A 16,677-nucleotide genomic window follows, 5' to 3' on the forward strand; every position below is an offset into this window, starting at 1 on the left:
CACGCTATTTTCAGGCCAATAAACCAATACAGATTATTACAAATATCAAACAGGTCAAGACCGCCATCTCAGCTGCATGTTCTCTTGCTCACAACTAACGATCAAACGATGAGCCCTGCAGGCCCCTTGTCAGGGTGGTAGAGCCATCCCTTTGGGGTGGGTGGGGAGAGGTGCCACAGCTCCCCAGGGGCAGCCCCCAGGAAAGCCCACCCAGTATTGTCTGGCCACCCCATTCTGTGTCCTTGTAACCTTAGCCACAACCTTCACCAGTCTTTCAGGTGCTTTGCACAGATGAAAGCTTCTCTCTCTTACTAGGGGAAAGAAGATCTTTGAGCTGTATTTATTAAAGATCTAGCAATTAATGTCCGCTGCTTCTTTTTAATGAGTTAGCACTGTGTCAAACAGTCTTCTCTATAAAGCAGCAGATGCAGCCTCTCAGAAATACATATTAGTTGCACTGCATATCAGACAGTCAAAGAAATAAATTAAGACCTCCAATGCAGTCTTAATCCAAATTGTTTCACTGGTTGACTGCTCATCTCACCATATGGGAAAGGAGCTTTCGTATTTCCTACCCAGACCTCACTGATGGGATATTTTGTAATAACACTGTAACAAAACAAAAAAAAAAAAAAAAAAAAAAAAAAAAAAGGGGGGTGGTGGTGGCAAATTTTCTGAAGGCAGAGAGAAATTCACTACTGATCCAAACGGGAAGAGCATGCAGACACCTGGCTTTAGAGCTGTGATTTCATCCTGTTGTGTAGGTGCTCTGCATCTGAAATACTGACTGGGGGCACTGGAGGGAAGAGGGCCGTGCCATGCTTGTATCCCCTTGATGCCATCAATAAATCCATGCCCAAATGGAACAATGGGTTATATTTTGGATCTAACAATAGTTCTCATTAATTTACCTGCTATCTTTACATGCATTTATCAGTGTAAGATTGCAGCAAAGCACACCAGAACTATTTATTATGTGCCTCACGCTGAGGTTTGATCCAGCTGCTAGTAAACAAACCAGGGTACATTTCAACTAACTTGGATCTGACTCTATAACATGTGGTCCATGCTGCCACCATAAAAAAAGAGATTAACAGAACTGAAAGGATAAACAATAGGGTTTATGTGCCAAAAGCCTGACTTATTTTCCCGTGTTAATCTCATAAAAGACACCCATGACTGAAAACCTTGTCTTGCTCACCATCCTTGAGAGTATCACAGCTACATCACAGCTGAGTGAAGATGTTAAGGAGATTAATCCAGACTCTAATAATATTTATCTAAGTATTGCTAGAAATCTTTCTTAGAAAAGCCTTTACATGACAAGGGAGAGATAAATTCACATACATTGATACAACTCAACCTATCCAACCTTCACCCTAGCAGAAAACCCAAAATCAGCCCACAAAATGCACAATAAATACCCAAGCACATTTTCTTGACTCTATGAAGTAAATCTCAGGGACTGCTGCCATCATTTGCTCTGTCAAGTGCATACTGCACCAATGAGTTACAGCATTAGCTTTTATGTAACATATTTTAACTAGCTATGAAAAATCTGATCCTTTCTTTGATGCAAGTATCTCCACGCCACAAAACAAGTCTTATTAAAATGAAAGACTTATAATATCTGTTAATGCCACACTTGCTGTCCTCCAGCTTGGTTTCCTCCCTCACTGAAACACATGCTGATCCCAATCTTTCTCCATTCCTGCTTTCACACTTCATAACATCTGTATCACAAATCTCAAGACCTAACAGACTACTGTTCCACTGCAATTATTTTTTTATTCCTTTAGTTCCGACACTTTCCTAACACAGCTTTTCAAATTTCATAGAATATCACTTTGTAGTTAAGAATTTTCTACCTTTGATTAATTCCTGCAAACCTGAAGTTCTCTTCCTAAGCACAGCTTCACTGTTTTCTTCCGAGAGGAAGTACATCAAAATCCAACAGGACCATGTTTTTCCTTCTCACCTGCCAAGATGGTGTTGATCTCCCAGTCCCTCCCCTCATGACCCACTCATGTTGCCTGCCTTACTCTTCCTTGGGATTCTGCTGCCCCTGGTTCCTGTTCCTTGCCATACAGATCTATTACAGAGTCTTTCCTGGCTTGAAATAAAAACAAACCCAACAGTCATCCTTGGTGCTACTTCATTCTCTGCGATCACTGACCATGGTCTAGACTGCCAGTCATCCTCGCCCTTTGTTACCCATGTCTCTCCTAGATCAGGGTATTCAACCCCCCGTGAGGCTGGACTCTTCAGGAACCAACTCCTAGCTCCTCATCAGAGAACCGTGAAGCCCCACAGATCCTCGCTCTAACCAGGAGGTCCTTTACATAGAGTGCAGAGCTGGAAACCTTGGGACGTGCTGGGGCTTTCTGTGTTTCAGATATGGAATTTGGACAGAGGCAGTCCATGGTTAGAAGTCAAGAGACATCAGCATTTGCAGGCTCCTGTTACCTAGTAGATTATGGACCTGCAAGACACAATGCCAGCTGTGGATAGTCTAAGCAGTTTTGAAGTAACTCTCCAGATACCTGATCTAGGGAGAATGTTGGACTTCAAGAGAAAAGTCTCGATTTCAAAAGGAATCCCTCCAGACCTTCTTCAGAACAGAAGCATAAATGCAAACCTACCAAGCTTCTGGTTGATGTTTTTACCCAAATATTATTAAAATTGCTGTTTCATCATCTCATTTCTGAGCAGTGGCAAACCTGCGTTAGCACTTTGACAACCTCAACTTCACCGCTGTGCAGTTTCAGGTGAAAAAAAAGAGGCCTCAAACCTCCATGGAACCACAAGCTAAAAGTAGAAACACAGTTCCTGCATCTTAATACCAGTCCCAAGCCAGTTCCATCACACTATGCAATTATATTTTAACTGAATAACCAAATTAATAGCAGCTACCTACTGTAAGCCTTGAGGATAGGCACAAAGCAAAAGGGATCTGGGTTTTTGGGGGCGTTTTGTACAGCTCCTCTTTGCAAGCTTTAATCCTGCGAACAACTCTACACACATGCTTAACTTTACATGCAGAGCAGCCTATCTATTTCAGTGCTGTAACTTTAAGGTTAAGCAGGTGTCTAACGGGTTGCAAAATCAGATTCTTAAATGGGAAATTAATCAGTGTAAGAAATGGATTTATGCACACCTGGCCACTGCTGCTGAGCCTATCTGTGCAGGGATTCATCTGGCCGAATCAAGCAGTGGCATAGTAGTTAACACCCTACGCTAGTTGTAACTAACCCTATATAGCAAAGAAGCAGAGAAGTTAACCATTAACAATTATTACTGAAAGGGAGGTTCTCCGCTTAAGGAAGAAAGCGACCGCAACCACCTACAAAGCATACATTTATACTTCACTCCAGCAAGAAAAATTTGTCAGCAAGTGCGTGCTACATGCAATTAACAGCAAAAATGCAGACGAGAAAAAGCTGAAGCAGGAATAACTTTCCTAGGCAACCCTCTAAAAACACCAAGGTACAAAGAGACCAGATTGAAAAAGCCAAAAAGTACAACATATAATATTTCTGTGTTAAAGGATATAATGTTCCTGTCCACAATGTTCTGTGAAAGAGGAAAGTGCACGAGAGATGCTGAAACCACTCTAACGTTTTGATCTTTTTCATTTTTCCATCAGAGCATCAGAGCTCTGCACTGACCTTCCAATTCATCCTTCATGATCAGCACACCACCGCGCTGGGGGGCGCACCATATGGCTCGCTTTAACTGCGTAAATTGTATGCTGTGACATGAATGGAACTGCTCCACGTACACAGTCAATCACCAGTTCCAAGGATTTGGCGGAACGGGGATTGCGCCACAAGCTCCAGCCACTCAGGGAACAAGCAGAGCTGCAGACAGGGGCAGCACAAAGTCAGGCACAGGCTTCTGCTCCACAGGTCTGAAATCCACTGGGTCACGACAACTTCTGGGAGTGCTTTAACCTGGGTGACTCAGAATTTTATTAGAGCATTTTTAGTGCCACGGCAACCTAATAATGTAATTTTTCATGCTGTTTCCCTGCATAGCACAGCAGATTTCAAGTTTTAAAAGAAACATGTAGATCTGCAGCAGCAGAGACCCGATATTCTTGCTACTGGGAAGCTTCATGTAATACCAGTGGCATTAATCCCAGTGTCCACTAGCAAACAGAACTAGGTCTTGGTAAATCCAACTAAGGCTACTGGTCACTTTATCCTGAAAGGGAATACTGTATTCAGCCCGTATGATTTGTTTCCTCTTTTAAAAAGAAATGGAAAAACATGTGTGGCATTCAAGGCAAAAAAACCCCCAAAACCAAAACCCAAAAGAAACATTTCTCACTCATCACCAACGACCAACATCAAAATTCACTGAAAAAAAAAATCCTCAGCATTCTGATTACTACCCAGTTATACCCCAACCGCATTTAAAAACTTAGCCTGCCCATTCCAGCATTTCAGTGCAAGTTTTATTGACCTACTAACCTGTAACTCTGGGAAGCCTGGAGCTAAGAATGCAATAATGGCTAGCAAATACAAGTCTCCAAACAGAGTATAATAACCTTAAGTAAACTACTGCCAAGCAAAAGTCCTGCAGATCAAACAGTTCCCACGAAGCCTTATGCTATTAACTAGCAAAAAAGTCCCATGATATCTCCATAGCCATGCACAATAACAGAGCATAGTGCTTCTGTTTACTTACATAGCTTATCTGCAATCCCATAATGTATACAGCCAACCCCTCTGATGTAAATCTCTTGTCTATTTAATGTTACTTTGCTTGTTAAAAACTTTGCTAGCTTTCTAATGATAAACAAGGGGCTTATGTGGAATATCAATTTTTAAGGGATGTACACTGGACGGTTTATACCGTTTATATAACGGTTTATAAACCGTTTCAATTAGGGAGTGAATTTTATACTGTTACATGGAGTAAAGTAATAGTGATTGTATAAGATACAGCTAGCAACAACACAGTATTTATTGTGGCTCTGCGTTTTTCCTGCAGGGAAGTGCCAGGCCCGCTTATTCTACCAGATTTCAGTCCCTGGCGGGTAAGCCCGTCCCGGCAGCCGGGTGGTGGATCTCACACCCTGCTAAAGCCACAGCATCAGCAACTAAAAGCCTCAGCGGACACGGCGGGTCACCCCTGCTTTACCCCTGCTGCTTCGGGTACTTTAACTGATCTCGGACAGATCCCTCCCCGCCTAACGCGCTGCCCCCACCAGCGCGACCGCCGCCCCGGGCTGCGCGGAGCACGCACGCTTTGCACAGCCGGGCACGAAACCTGCGAGAAACGCGGCTCGGCAGCCGGGGCAGGAACCAACCCGCCGCCCCTGGAGCAACAGGGCCGAGCCGCCGGGCGCCGAGCGCAGCCCCCTCCCCGCGGGGCCGGGCGCGGCCAGGCAGGGCCGCGGGGGGGCGCGGCGGGGCCCCGGGGGATGCCGCCCCCACCGGCCGCCCAGACCGGCGGCCCCGCAGCCCCGCGGGCGGGTAGCCGGCTCTCCACGGCCGCCTGCCGGCTTCGCCCGCGGGCCGCGGGGCGCGGCGGCGGGGCCGCGGGGCGGGGAGGAGGCCGGGCCGGCGGCGGCGGAGCGGCGGCAGGTGCCTCCCCCCGCCCGCGGGCCGCGCCCGAACGCCGCGCAGCCCCCCGGGCGGGGAGCGGCGGGCGCCGCCGGGGTCGGCGAGGGGGAGCCGGGGAAGGGGAGGAGACGGCGGCGGCGGGGCGGGCAGGAGGCGGCGGAGGCGCGGCGGGCAGGTGAGGGGGGGAGGCGCGGCGCGGCCGGCTCCTTACCTGCTCGGCGGTGGGGCATGCTGCGGCGGGCGGCGGCAGCGCGTCCCGGCGGGCCGGGGAGCCCCCCGCCGCCGCCGGCCCCCGCCCGGGCAGAGCGGCCGCCGCCCCCCGGGCCGGCCGCCCCGCCGCCGCCGCTCGCCTCTTCCGCTTTGTTCCGCCGCGGCGGCTTCTCCTCCCGCTCCCGCTGCCGCCGCGGGACGCGGCACATGTGCCTGGGGAGGGCGGGCGGGCGCCCGGGGTGGCACTTTCGGCGGGGCGGGGAGCGCGGCGGCCGGGCCCCTCCGCCCCCGGCCCCGCGGAGGAGCGGGGCTGTCAGATCCAGCCCATCTGCCGCGATCGCAATCGGTCGCAAGTGAATGGCTCCGGCAAAGCTGCGCCGGCAGCAGGGGCTCGCCGCGGCGCGGGGGGGCGGGGGCGGCCATTGTCTGCGGCGGCGGGGCCAGGGCCGCCGGGCTCCCCCGGGCTGGTGAGGGCCGGGGGTGCCCGGGGCCGAGGGGGACGGCTGCCCTCGGGCAGCCTTGTGTGCCTTGTCGCGCCGTGACATGCTCATCCCAAAGTGATGCTGAGCAGCTTTGTCACCTGCTAGCCCAAAACCGCAAGTCAAAAGATTTTCCCGGTTACAATAGACCCCACTGGTAGGTGATGGGGTGATTTGTAGATGCAATACATGTACGAGAACCGAAGTGTAGAGCAAGCGAGCGCTCTAGCAGGACGTTCTAGTTCAATTGGAGAAGATGTGAGAGGTCTTGGAAGCAAAGTGAGAAAACCTGAGATGGTGCGAACGAGCGATGGCCCGGCATGCTGGAGTGAGGGGCTGCGGGAGTTGCAGGACAGAAAGTAAATCCCCGTAATGCTGCGGCAAGGGGCAAAGGGTAGAGCTGTAGCTGAGAATAGGAGGTGAGAAGTACTGGAGAAACAGGGCTTCAGAATTGACAGTGGCAGGAGTTTTTCTGGATTTTGAATTTGAAGGTTTCTGAGCAGAGAAGCGATAACACTTTCAAGAATTAATAAATCATTGAAATGAAATAAAAGATGCTTAATTTCACTTGACAGATTGGCTGTAGCTGAAGATGGTGCATTTTGCAGAAGGAACCTCTTCCCATGGTGGTACAGAGAACAGCCTTTGTAGCCAAATATACAACTGTGGCATCTTAGATAAACCGGTAGCCAGGTCTGTTAATGCAGATTTTCTTCTAGGTTGGGAATTCCTTTTTCCAGTGTAGAACAGGAACCTCCAACATTACTTGAATCTGCCAAACTTAAAACATCCTTTCCGGGACAGCAGCTTACTCAGGCACCTTGGTCCCTCCTGATGAGACACGAGGGTTCAATTTTCCAAGGACTGATCTAGAGCCCTGGGGTAGTCAAAGTTGTGGGTTTAATTCAGCATAATTAGGTGAAGCATAAAGCCTGAACTATACTGCGAATCAGAGTAGATGATACAGTGATACAGTATTGTGATACTACACAATTCTGAAAGAAAGCTGGAAAGAAGCATGAGAAGGCATAAAGGTAGCCAAAAGATTGGTCTGTAAATGCAGCAGAATTTAGGGTCTCCAAAAGGATTCTTACTCTCCGTTTGAACAGAATTTCATTGTTTAAACCATCATCCTGTAGCAGTTGCATAGTACTGAAGTAACGTCTACCGACATCTTTAATTGCTTTGTTGTGCAAGGAAACACCTTGAGTAACCCCCCTATGAGCTAATTTTAATTACGGAGTTTAAAATGTGTTAAATTTTCTGTTTAAATAGAAATAATAACATCCCAATACAATGTAACCACGTTACAATGCCTATTGCTTGCACAGGCAACCTAAATAGCCTATCTGGATTTCTTTATAATTACTGATTTGAACTGCAAAAGCTAAACGGTTTTTGAGACGAGTAACATACAAGTGGCTGCACTGGATCTGCCCAGAAGGTCTGTGTAACTCTGTATCATTTCTTTTCAGTGGCAAACCCCAAATATCCAGGGAAAGATAAACCACTTTTCCACCCTCCATCTGCCTGGGAGCTCAGGGGCATCCCAAGCCAAGCTTGCGCTCTCTGCGTTTACTGCACCTCGCTAGATTGCTTCCATGGCTCTGTCCAGTCTCCAACTAAAACCATGTACACTTTTAAAATCTGTGATACCCTGTTGTAGACTTGAATACATGAAAAGTCTCTTCCTTTCATTTGTTTTTTGATGTGCCACCTGTTATTTCCTCTGGTAGCCTGTATTTCTTGCATCAGAAGAAGCGGCAGACAATGTGCTCCTCTCCATGCTACTCACGTTTTTAGCTCTGTCATTCCCCTGCCTAAGTTACTGCTTTTTCACACTCAGGAGTCCTAGTTATTCCATAAATGAAAAACATCTCATGCTTCTGATTACCCTTTTCTGCTCTCCTCTGAACTTTACCAGTTCTGCTGCGCCTTTTCTGAAGTGGGGGACCAGGACCACAACTGGTATTCAAGAGGCGGTAAAATCACTGGCATAATTATGATCCCTTCCTAGGTGTGGAACTGCAGATCTTAAAATACTGTTCTAGTCCAGTCAACAATTCCATCAGTCTCTAAATTATTACATAGAAAGCTTTCATTTATAGACCACATCTGTCTTTCCACCATTCTCCTTTCCCCAATTCCTAGTGAAATCACTGAATGTTTTCACCAGATACACTAGATTAACCAGGACTACAGGAATGAAAAAAAATTGCCAGTCCTTTAATATTTTCAGGACTGAGCTTACATCCACTGGAATCAACAGCAATGGAATTGGTGTCCTACTCTGTTAAGTAGAAGTGATTTAGAATTAAAAAGAACCAGTATTTATCTACAATTTAAAGCTATAATTACAACTTGAAAGTATATTTTATGCATATCGGGGCTGTACTGTTTCTGACAGCTGAGATACTGTTCGCTGTGTCTCTTTAATCATATTTCAGTTTCATACACAGCAATAAGTACATGTTCCAAATCATTAATTATTTCTTGTCCCTAGGCTTGCGCAATTTTGTCTAGCATAGACATTTACAAGATAATACGCTCATCCTCAAACAAAATTCATGACTTCGCTTACCATAGCTTCAGAGTGATACTAAAACCGCAATGCTTATATTTCAGAACACTAAAATGAAGCAGATGAGAGCATTAGCTTGATACATTAATAGTAGCCATAGGTTTTAAACATAGAAACCTAGCAGCTGGCACTGACAAATGCAGTAATTGCCCAGTGCAGGAATTTTGTCATTTTCTCACAGACACCAAGCTACTGTTGAAGGGACAGATGCTTCTTAAATTGACTTCTGCCTCTCAGCTGGCAATAATGTACATGTGGAGGTGATTTACCTCTGCTCACTGTTGCATTCTTCAGCTCTTTCAAATGGGAGGCACTTGGGAAAGAACAGTTATGTTGATGGCTTGGAAGTGACCGATTAGCACAGTAATCAGTAATGTCAAAGTAAGTGTGTAATCTTCGAGGGTCTGTGCTTCACAGAGAAACTTCATACTTAAAGCTCTGGGGGAAGAAACCTCCAGAAATGTAGTTGAGTTTAGCTCACTTCTTGTCTATTTAAATGGTGATTTATTTACTTACATAGAACTAAAGATGTGTATAGGTGATGTAATACTAGGGTTTTAGATATTCTACCTAGACGTGACTAGCACTTAACACCAGTGGTGTTCCAAATCTCTATTAAACATGAGAAGGGTACAAACCGCATGTACTGACGTCATTTATAGAAACAGTTGCTCTTTCAGCTTGACACAGGACACTGTTCAGTGGGACCTGTGGCAGTGCTGCCCTTTTGGGGACTTCAATTCAAATATCGGGATGACTGCCTGCGCATCTGGGAAAACTGCCAGGCCAGGCTATTACACAAAAAGCTGCACAATAGTAGCTGAAGGGGACCCTCACTCAGCGCCCTGCGCTGGCAGAAAAAATCACAGATCAGTTGCTTGAGGAGAGGTTCCAGAACAAACTGGTCCCAAATAACTGTGTTGGTATTTCCCAGTACAGACTGGGAAGCAAGGCTACAGGAATACTCGCAGTCTGGCTGCTGCCTTGTGCTGATACCTGTTACCCTAAGCTCCTGCTGCTAATGGTTACGTTCAGCTTAAAAGGGATTCTGTAGAAGTTTTCTCTTGATCTCTTGATCATCTCTTTCTCTAGAAATTTAGAATTTGGATCCTTCATGGGAATTCTGAGTATCTCCTGAATTAACTTGGATGGTCAAGTGTTGCCTGTTGCATATTTCCATGTTGCAGAACAGAAGCAAAAAGAAATCCTGACATTACTGTCCCTGGGAAAAGGACAGCATTTGGCCATTTTTTTCAAGCATTTTTAAGTGCTATTAGAGAAAAAGAGAAAAGGGATTGAGAGTGCTTACAACTTTTGACCTGTGTTCCTGGACCAGTCTCTTCCAGGGCTCTGCAGGAAGACAGGTACTTCCTTTGCATCTGATCTCTCTTCCCCAACCGGGAAGAGTGGAAGATCATAAAAATACAGGAAGCCTTACAGGAACCACGCCACACATACTTGTTTCTCTCAAAAGGGCTTAAGAGGCTCTCAACTTGCCTGGTAAAGGACTAAGAATCTTCTGAATGAAAAGCAATATTGGATTTGTTACAGCGTTATCAGGAACCGAACTAGGAAGAATTTGAGAGGCAGCATCAAACCTCCTCAAATACTGGGCAGTACAAGCATGTGCTGATTCTAGCAGCATGTGGAAGCTGACAGGCTTGTCCCTCTCCTGTCTTTAAAGGTGCTATATAAATTACAGCAAACTAAATAGCCTGCAAATGCTGGTATCTCCTTACTGCTAAGCATTTGCTGGAGATTAATCTATGTTTTCTGGTTTTTGCTTAAGTTACACTTTCTAGACTCTGCTTAGTTAATCGGGTGGTAATAAAACTAAAAGGTCTGTACTTTGCAAGCTTTTACTCATTTTTTGAAATCTCAGGGGAATATCTACATAAGCAAGAGTTTGCAGATTCTGAGCTATGCTGATTTAAGTAGGAAAAAATATGCTCAGGTCTTTAATATCTGATGAATGCTGCCTTATATTTGAAACCTGGTCCCTAGTGGGACCCATTACAATAATGTTTATACAGGTTTATGCTATAAATGCCTATTTTCCCCGCAGCAGAATGTGTTGGAATTTACCCCCAATTAAAAAAATTAATTTGCAAATAGGCCATATCCCAGAATATAGGTTGCTGTAGACATACTTATGCCCTTTTATTAACAAGTAAAGCAACAGAAAATATAATTTCTTAACATATAAAGGTCTTCATGCAGCAGGCAGAATTGATAGGAAGCGCACCCTGGGTCTCCTGCAACGTGTGTAAACAGGAAACCAGCCAAATCCTGGGGAATTAAAGGGAACTTTCAGAAAGCTGTGAAGCATCTCCCCAAGCTCCTCCAGCCTGATCACGGTCAGCGTGAGGCCTACAGAGGAGATGAGGTGACCTCCTGGATAAGGCTCTAATCTCCACTTCTGCAAAAATACACTGCAGTACCTGCGGAGCTTCAGCTGCCAAGTGCAGGCAGAGCCGGGAGAGAGGTGCTGACTGTCGCGGTAGAACGCGGGGAGATGATGGTGATGGATCAGCGCACACTAAACATTAACTAGCAGGAAAAGGTGACATCACAGCAATATCCTGGTTGCGCAGGTGTACTGCTTTCAACTCAAACCGTATTTGCCCTGTAGTAGGCCCAGCCAGATACCACATCCATCTACATCCATGGTTTTGTCTATATTAAAAAACAGTTGCAGCAGCACAGCAACACCAATATACTTCAAAACAATCTGCCACAAGAGAACGGCGTAAAGCCCTTCTTCTCCCCTTGCCACTACCCGTCCCCTGACAGAGATCTTTGACATCAGCTTATACAGTGTGGGGTGGCAAGGGCCAAGGACAGGAGCTGGAGAGGACACTTCCAAGGATAGGTCTCCTCTTCCATGCCGCATCATGCTGTGAACTGTAGCCACCAGAAAACGCTCTTTCATCATGGAGTGTGGGGTAACATTGTCACCAAGCCTGCTTTTATGGCTTAAACCATAAAACCTTTTAAAGATTCAAGCAGTGATGTGGGAACTTCATCCCACAGATTGAACAGGGTGACAACACACACAGTGCCGTGACATGAGAAATACAACCTTATTACTGATACACTGAACAGGAACACAGAAAAACTCTGGCTTAGACACACATTTCTTGTATAAGCTCCATTACTTAGTATATTCATTACTTTTATTTTTCTCTGTAAAAAGGGAATTATGTTATTTCTTGTTTCATCCTTGGAGCTGAGGAGATGAAAACCATTTCTCACTTCATGTGGAACAATGAGGCCCTGTTCTCACTTGGGGTCTTAAAGTCTTGCTTTAATGTAATTTAGAAAAAATAAAAATGGTTGGGCATTACAGAATGAAACAGAAATGGTAAACCTGATTATTTAACTTCTCTTTCACAAGTGAAACTGATTTACAGGGAAAGGTGCTAACCAGACTTGCATGACTTCATATACATTTTCTGACTGGCCTCTTCTACATCTGCCATCAGCACTGCCCTGTTTGTAGACTTTAATAGTGAAACCGATCAGTGACATACCATTCCTTTAAAAATAAGAAATTCATAAATTCTCCATTTCTCCTTCCTTACCCCCCCCTTAAAACCCCGTGTCATAGCCTGTGTCTGTGCACTACTCATTTCTATAATGCATTTCGACATCCTGTTTTTACAAGAGCCCCAATTCTCTTTTTTTGCCTTGATGTAAATCCATGGGTTTTCCTCTGCCAAATAGGAAACAGAGGCTCCGTGTAAAGATAACGGCTGTTCAGCCTTAGAGAAGACTTCAGGGCAATGTCACTGTTACTCATACAAATTATTCTTTGCTCTGTGAATAATTCCAGTAAAAAAACGGAATTATCAGAGGAGTGAAATACAATTCAACATGAATAAGCATGGCTATGCCTAGACATTAGTGGAAGACAAGATTCAACACCAAATAATAAAAAGAGACTACAGACCATTTCCATTTCAAAATGTTTGATTCTTTTAAAAAGGACTAGATAATCTGTGAGCACCAGCAACTGATAACTGTCTACTAATTTCTTGTAAGTTGTTATGTTGACCTGTTACTTAGTTTTGTATCTGAAAACTGGGATACCATTCCAAATGAGTCGGTGGTCTGATGCTTCTTCACATGAGCCAGTCTTTTTGGGACAGCCTGCGTTTCCCCCATGCAGCAGTGCAGCAGTTTGCAGCGCGTCTGCCGCATCCCCGGTGCCTCCTACCTGAACCAAAGTCTGCACTTCAGGAGACACAGACAAAAAACCTGCCGCTTACACTTAGCTTCAGATCAAATCTGCGCAAAGCTTTTTTTTCTTTTTTTGCATAACCCTAAATAGCTACTACAGCAATATGTATATCTGCATACACAAAAGGGTTTGTTCTTATAAAAAATGTAAAACAAAGGGAGAACCATGCCAAGATTATACATTTCATTTCCTAGCATACAAATGAGGATCTAATTTACTCTGGGCTTTTCATGCATTTTGCTTTTAACAAACATCCATATGTCAAATAGACCCTCCATATACTTCCCTACTGGAGTTTTTTTCCTTTCAACTTAGTAGGGAACATTTGTGATCCTTATTCTACCAAATATATCTAAAGAATATATTTTGCTCAAGGCCTTCGATTTTTTAATTTAAGAGAAACAAATCAATTCATGGCTCTGGCAGTCTTGCTATTATGACAAGTATACATCTGTGCAAAAATACCCCAAACCCTAATTAATTACAGAATGTTATTAACAGTTTTTAAATTAACATTGGTTAATTTATTTAATTTTTATAAACATGACCATATGAAGTTACTTTCTAAGGACCAATTTCCCATCTTTTACCTGCAGTTTCAAGATCTGTGTAGTTTAGCATAGATACAGAGATACTTGCTTGTAACAAAATTATTTTCTGTTCAGACTGTTCCACATCCTTTATGTAATGGCTGCAATAACCAAGGCTTAACACTTCACTCCTGACTCATGCAGCACTGATGGGCAGTGTTAATGGGAGTTTTCTCCGATTAAAGGAAACAGGCTGAGAGTAATATTCTTTAAAATTAGTACTTGTTATGAATGTATAATGCCAAAACCATCCCAGGCCATATTTCACATATACCACAGCACATCAAGTTGAGCTTTTAAGTCAGCTTAGTAAATACTCCACAAAAATATGCCCTATCGGAGTTAGAATGACTCACTGTTGAAGAATTACTTATTGATCGGGTGAGGAGTTGCACATAAAATTGCTATCGGCTTTAATCAGTTGAGGACAATTATTTTATATGGCCAATTAGTGGAACTAATAAAAAAAATTGAACTGGTGTAGTAAACTTCTGCAAGGCATCTACTTTTATTTGTTTGAAAGACAGTAATCAGTCTTGATTTGAACATTGAATAAATATGCACTGCTTTTTCTGCAACTGCAACAAGTGGCGGCTATCCAGCCTCTTCTCTTGGTTAAAAGTTTAGTATTTATAGTGGACTTACATAGTCCATAAGGTTCATTTGTAATCTTTAACCTATTCTTTCTTACTCTTCTGTGATCTTAGTAAAAATATGATTTAGAAGGAAAACAGTAAAAAAACCCTGCTTTTCTATCTACTCATTACTCAGATTACTCTCACCCCATTCAGTCATGGAAAAGTATCTTTAACAACTGCGGTGTGAGAGGCATTGTACCAGGGAGTCAAAGGAAGCGAGCGATTGTCATTCACTGATAATACAATGGTGCTGCTTTCTGTGGCCTGTAACTACATCTGCACTGCTCACTGAACCATCCAAATTTACACTCAGCTAAAGAAAAGCACATTTGGCCAAAAATCAGATACATTTTTAATTGGTACCTTAATGCGCATATTCAAATACTAATCCTTGGTAGAAATGCCTATCTGAAGCAGTATTGTGAACTCGATTATACAAATTAGTAGCCTTATACGGTTTTAATCTACATTTTTGTGTGAAATTTTTCACACATAAAGTCACAAATGAGAAGCCTCAGCTTTAGAGAGACCTATATGATGTTATAATGTCAATTGGAAACATTCAAGTACCTGTGGTGACTGAATGACCCCTAATTGCCAAACTCAGTTCTGCTCTGCCTTGGCCAGCCTCACCTCCAAACACTAAGGAAACTGAAAGGAGTATGTCTGCGGTTTCATGGATTTTACAGTTCTATCATATATATCCACTGTTCTAACATCACTGTTCTAGAGATGTAGCAAAAAAACCCCAAACCCACCACCACCACCAAGAAAACCCAGCAAAACAAAACACTGAGAAAGAGATGAGAGGCAGGTGTTAGTGGCTAATAGCACAAAACAACTTTTTCCTGGCTTTATCCATTGCTAAGATAGTGTGACAAGACAGGTAGATCAAGTCATGAAGAAGGAGGAAGCCACATGCACTTACAAACCAAACCAAACCAAACCAAACCAAACCAAACCAAACCAAACCAAACCAAACCAAACCAAACCAAACCAAACCAAACCCAACCCAACCCAACCCAACCCAACCCAACCCAACCCAACCCAAACCAAACCAAACCAAACCAAACCAAACCAGACCAAACCAATCTCTGCCTGCTGATCATGGGCTACAACAGTTTTGGAAGATAATTAATTCCAAATACAGTCTATAACTCACGTTAGCATCATAGACCAGAGACAACTTTTGTTAGCAGAAACTTCCAGAAAGGGTTCAGATGGGGTTTCAGCCTCAGGACCTGGCTGCTTTGACCTTATTTGCCCTAGGGCCAAGTTACTAAGCCCCTGACAAGAAAAAGATACTTGTGGAGAGCATGACCTTATTTAGCCGGGGTAGCATTTGGGTTTTTTTCACAGCCTGCATTACTGTAGCATCATACATAGGGTTTTTCATTAGTTTGCCATGCAACTTATTCCCCTTAGATTAGTCCTTTTCTAGTCAAGCAGTTTAAAGCTAAGCACAGTTGTTATTTTAATCTGTGCTCACCATCAAGAATTCTTGCAGAGCTATTTTGCTTGTTAGCAATTATGGTCTCCCAATGGAAGTTCATGATTACAGCAAAAGCAACCTGTTTAATACTTGGCACCTCTTCAGTATACAAGCATTAAACCCAGGAGCACAGAAGCAGGCTAATGCTGATGATGAAAGTATAGCAAATCTATTTAACAAACTCTTTTTAAAATACAGTGTTGGAAAAATGCTATGTGGTCCTCGTGCACATTTGTGGTCCTCCACCTCTTATGTTTTTCATTACTGTAATAAGGTAATAAGGTGCTGTTGATCCTTCATTCATTTATTATGCGATGGTTACGTCTGAAATGCAGCACATCCTCATGCTTTCACCAAGACAGACTAAAGGTTTGGTCCTAGTTCCAGTAGCACTAACAGTACAACTCCTTGAAAGGTCTTAAACCCAGGGTCTGACCCCTGCATATTTACGCAAGCATCCTATGCTGAAATACAAATTCTTTCCTCTGTTAAGGAAGCTAGTAATTGCTGTCACTGATCTATGTGTCAAGACTTTAAAATTATGATTAACTGTCAAGGTCAATTAGCAAAGACCACAGGAGAAAATTTCTGCTTCTCATGTTGATTGTCCATGTGATTCTGCCATAAAAATCATACATAGTAATACACATTAGCTGAAGTAGAGCATTAAATAACTGTGTGAGAAACAACACTGCAGGGGGAACCCACCACCCCTGACCCAATTCTGTCCTATTTAAAGTTATTTCTAGACAGGATAGGGCAGAGAAATCTAAAATAGTTCAGTGTTCTGGTTCAAGCTGAATTGTGCATCATCTCCAGTGATGAGTGTTGGTGATTTACATCAAGAGGGGTCAAATTTTTCTTATGTTGG

At 43.9% G+C, this 16,677-nt stretch overlaps 1 protein-coding gene across 9 annotated transcripts in view; it reads right to left on the reverse strand.

Annotated features, from left to right (window-relative positions):
- Positions 1–6,221, reverse strand: part of NCKAP5 (NCK associated protein 5) — a 245,331-nt gene extending 239,110 nt beyond the window's left edge. For all 9 annotated transcript variants that reach the window (XR_008733526.1, XR_008733527.1, XM_055718342.1 and 6 more), the window contains exon 1: positions 5,785–6,221. Coding sequence is in view for 7 of the 9 variants with exons in the window: in XM_055718342.1 (XP_055574317.1) it covers positions 5,785–6,206 (422 nt within the window). In the remaining 2 variants the exon portion in view is untranslated. The remainder of the gene's footprint in view (positions 1–5,784) is intronic.
- Positions 6,222–16,677: the final 10,456 nt, after the last annotated feature.

Source organism: Falco cherrug, chromosome 8 (assembly GCF_023634085.1).
Source record: "Falco cherrug isolate bFalChe1 chromosome 8, bFalChe1.pri, whole genome shotgun sequence".
NCBI lineage: Eukaryota > Metazoa > Chordata > Aves > Falconiformes > Falconidae > Falco > Falco cherrug.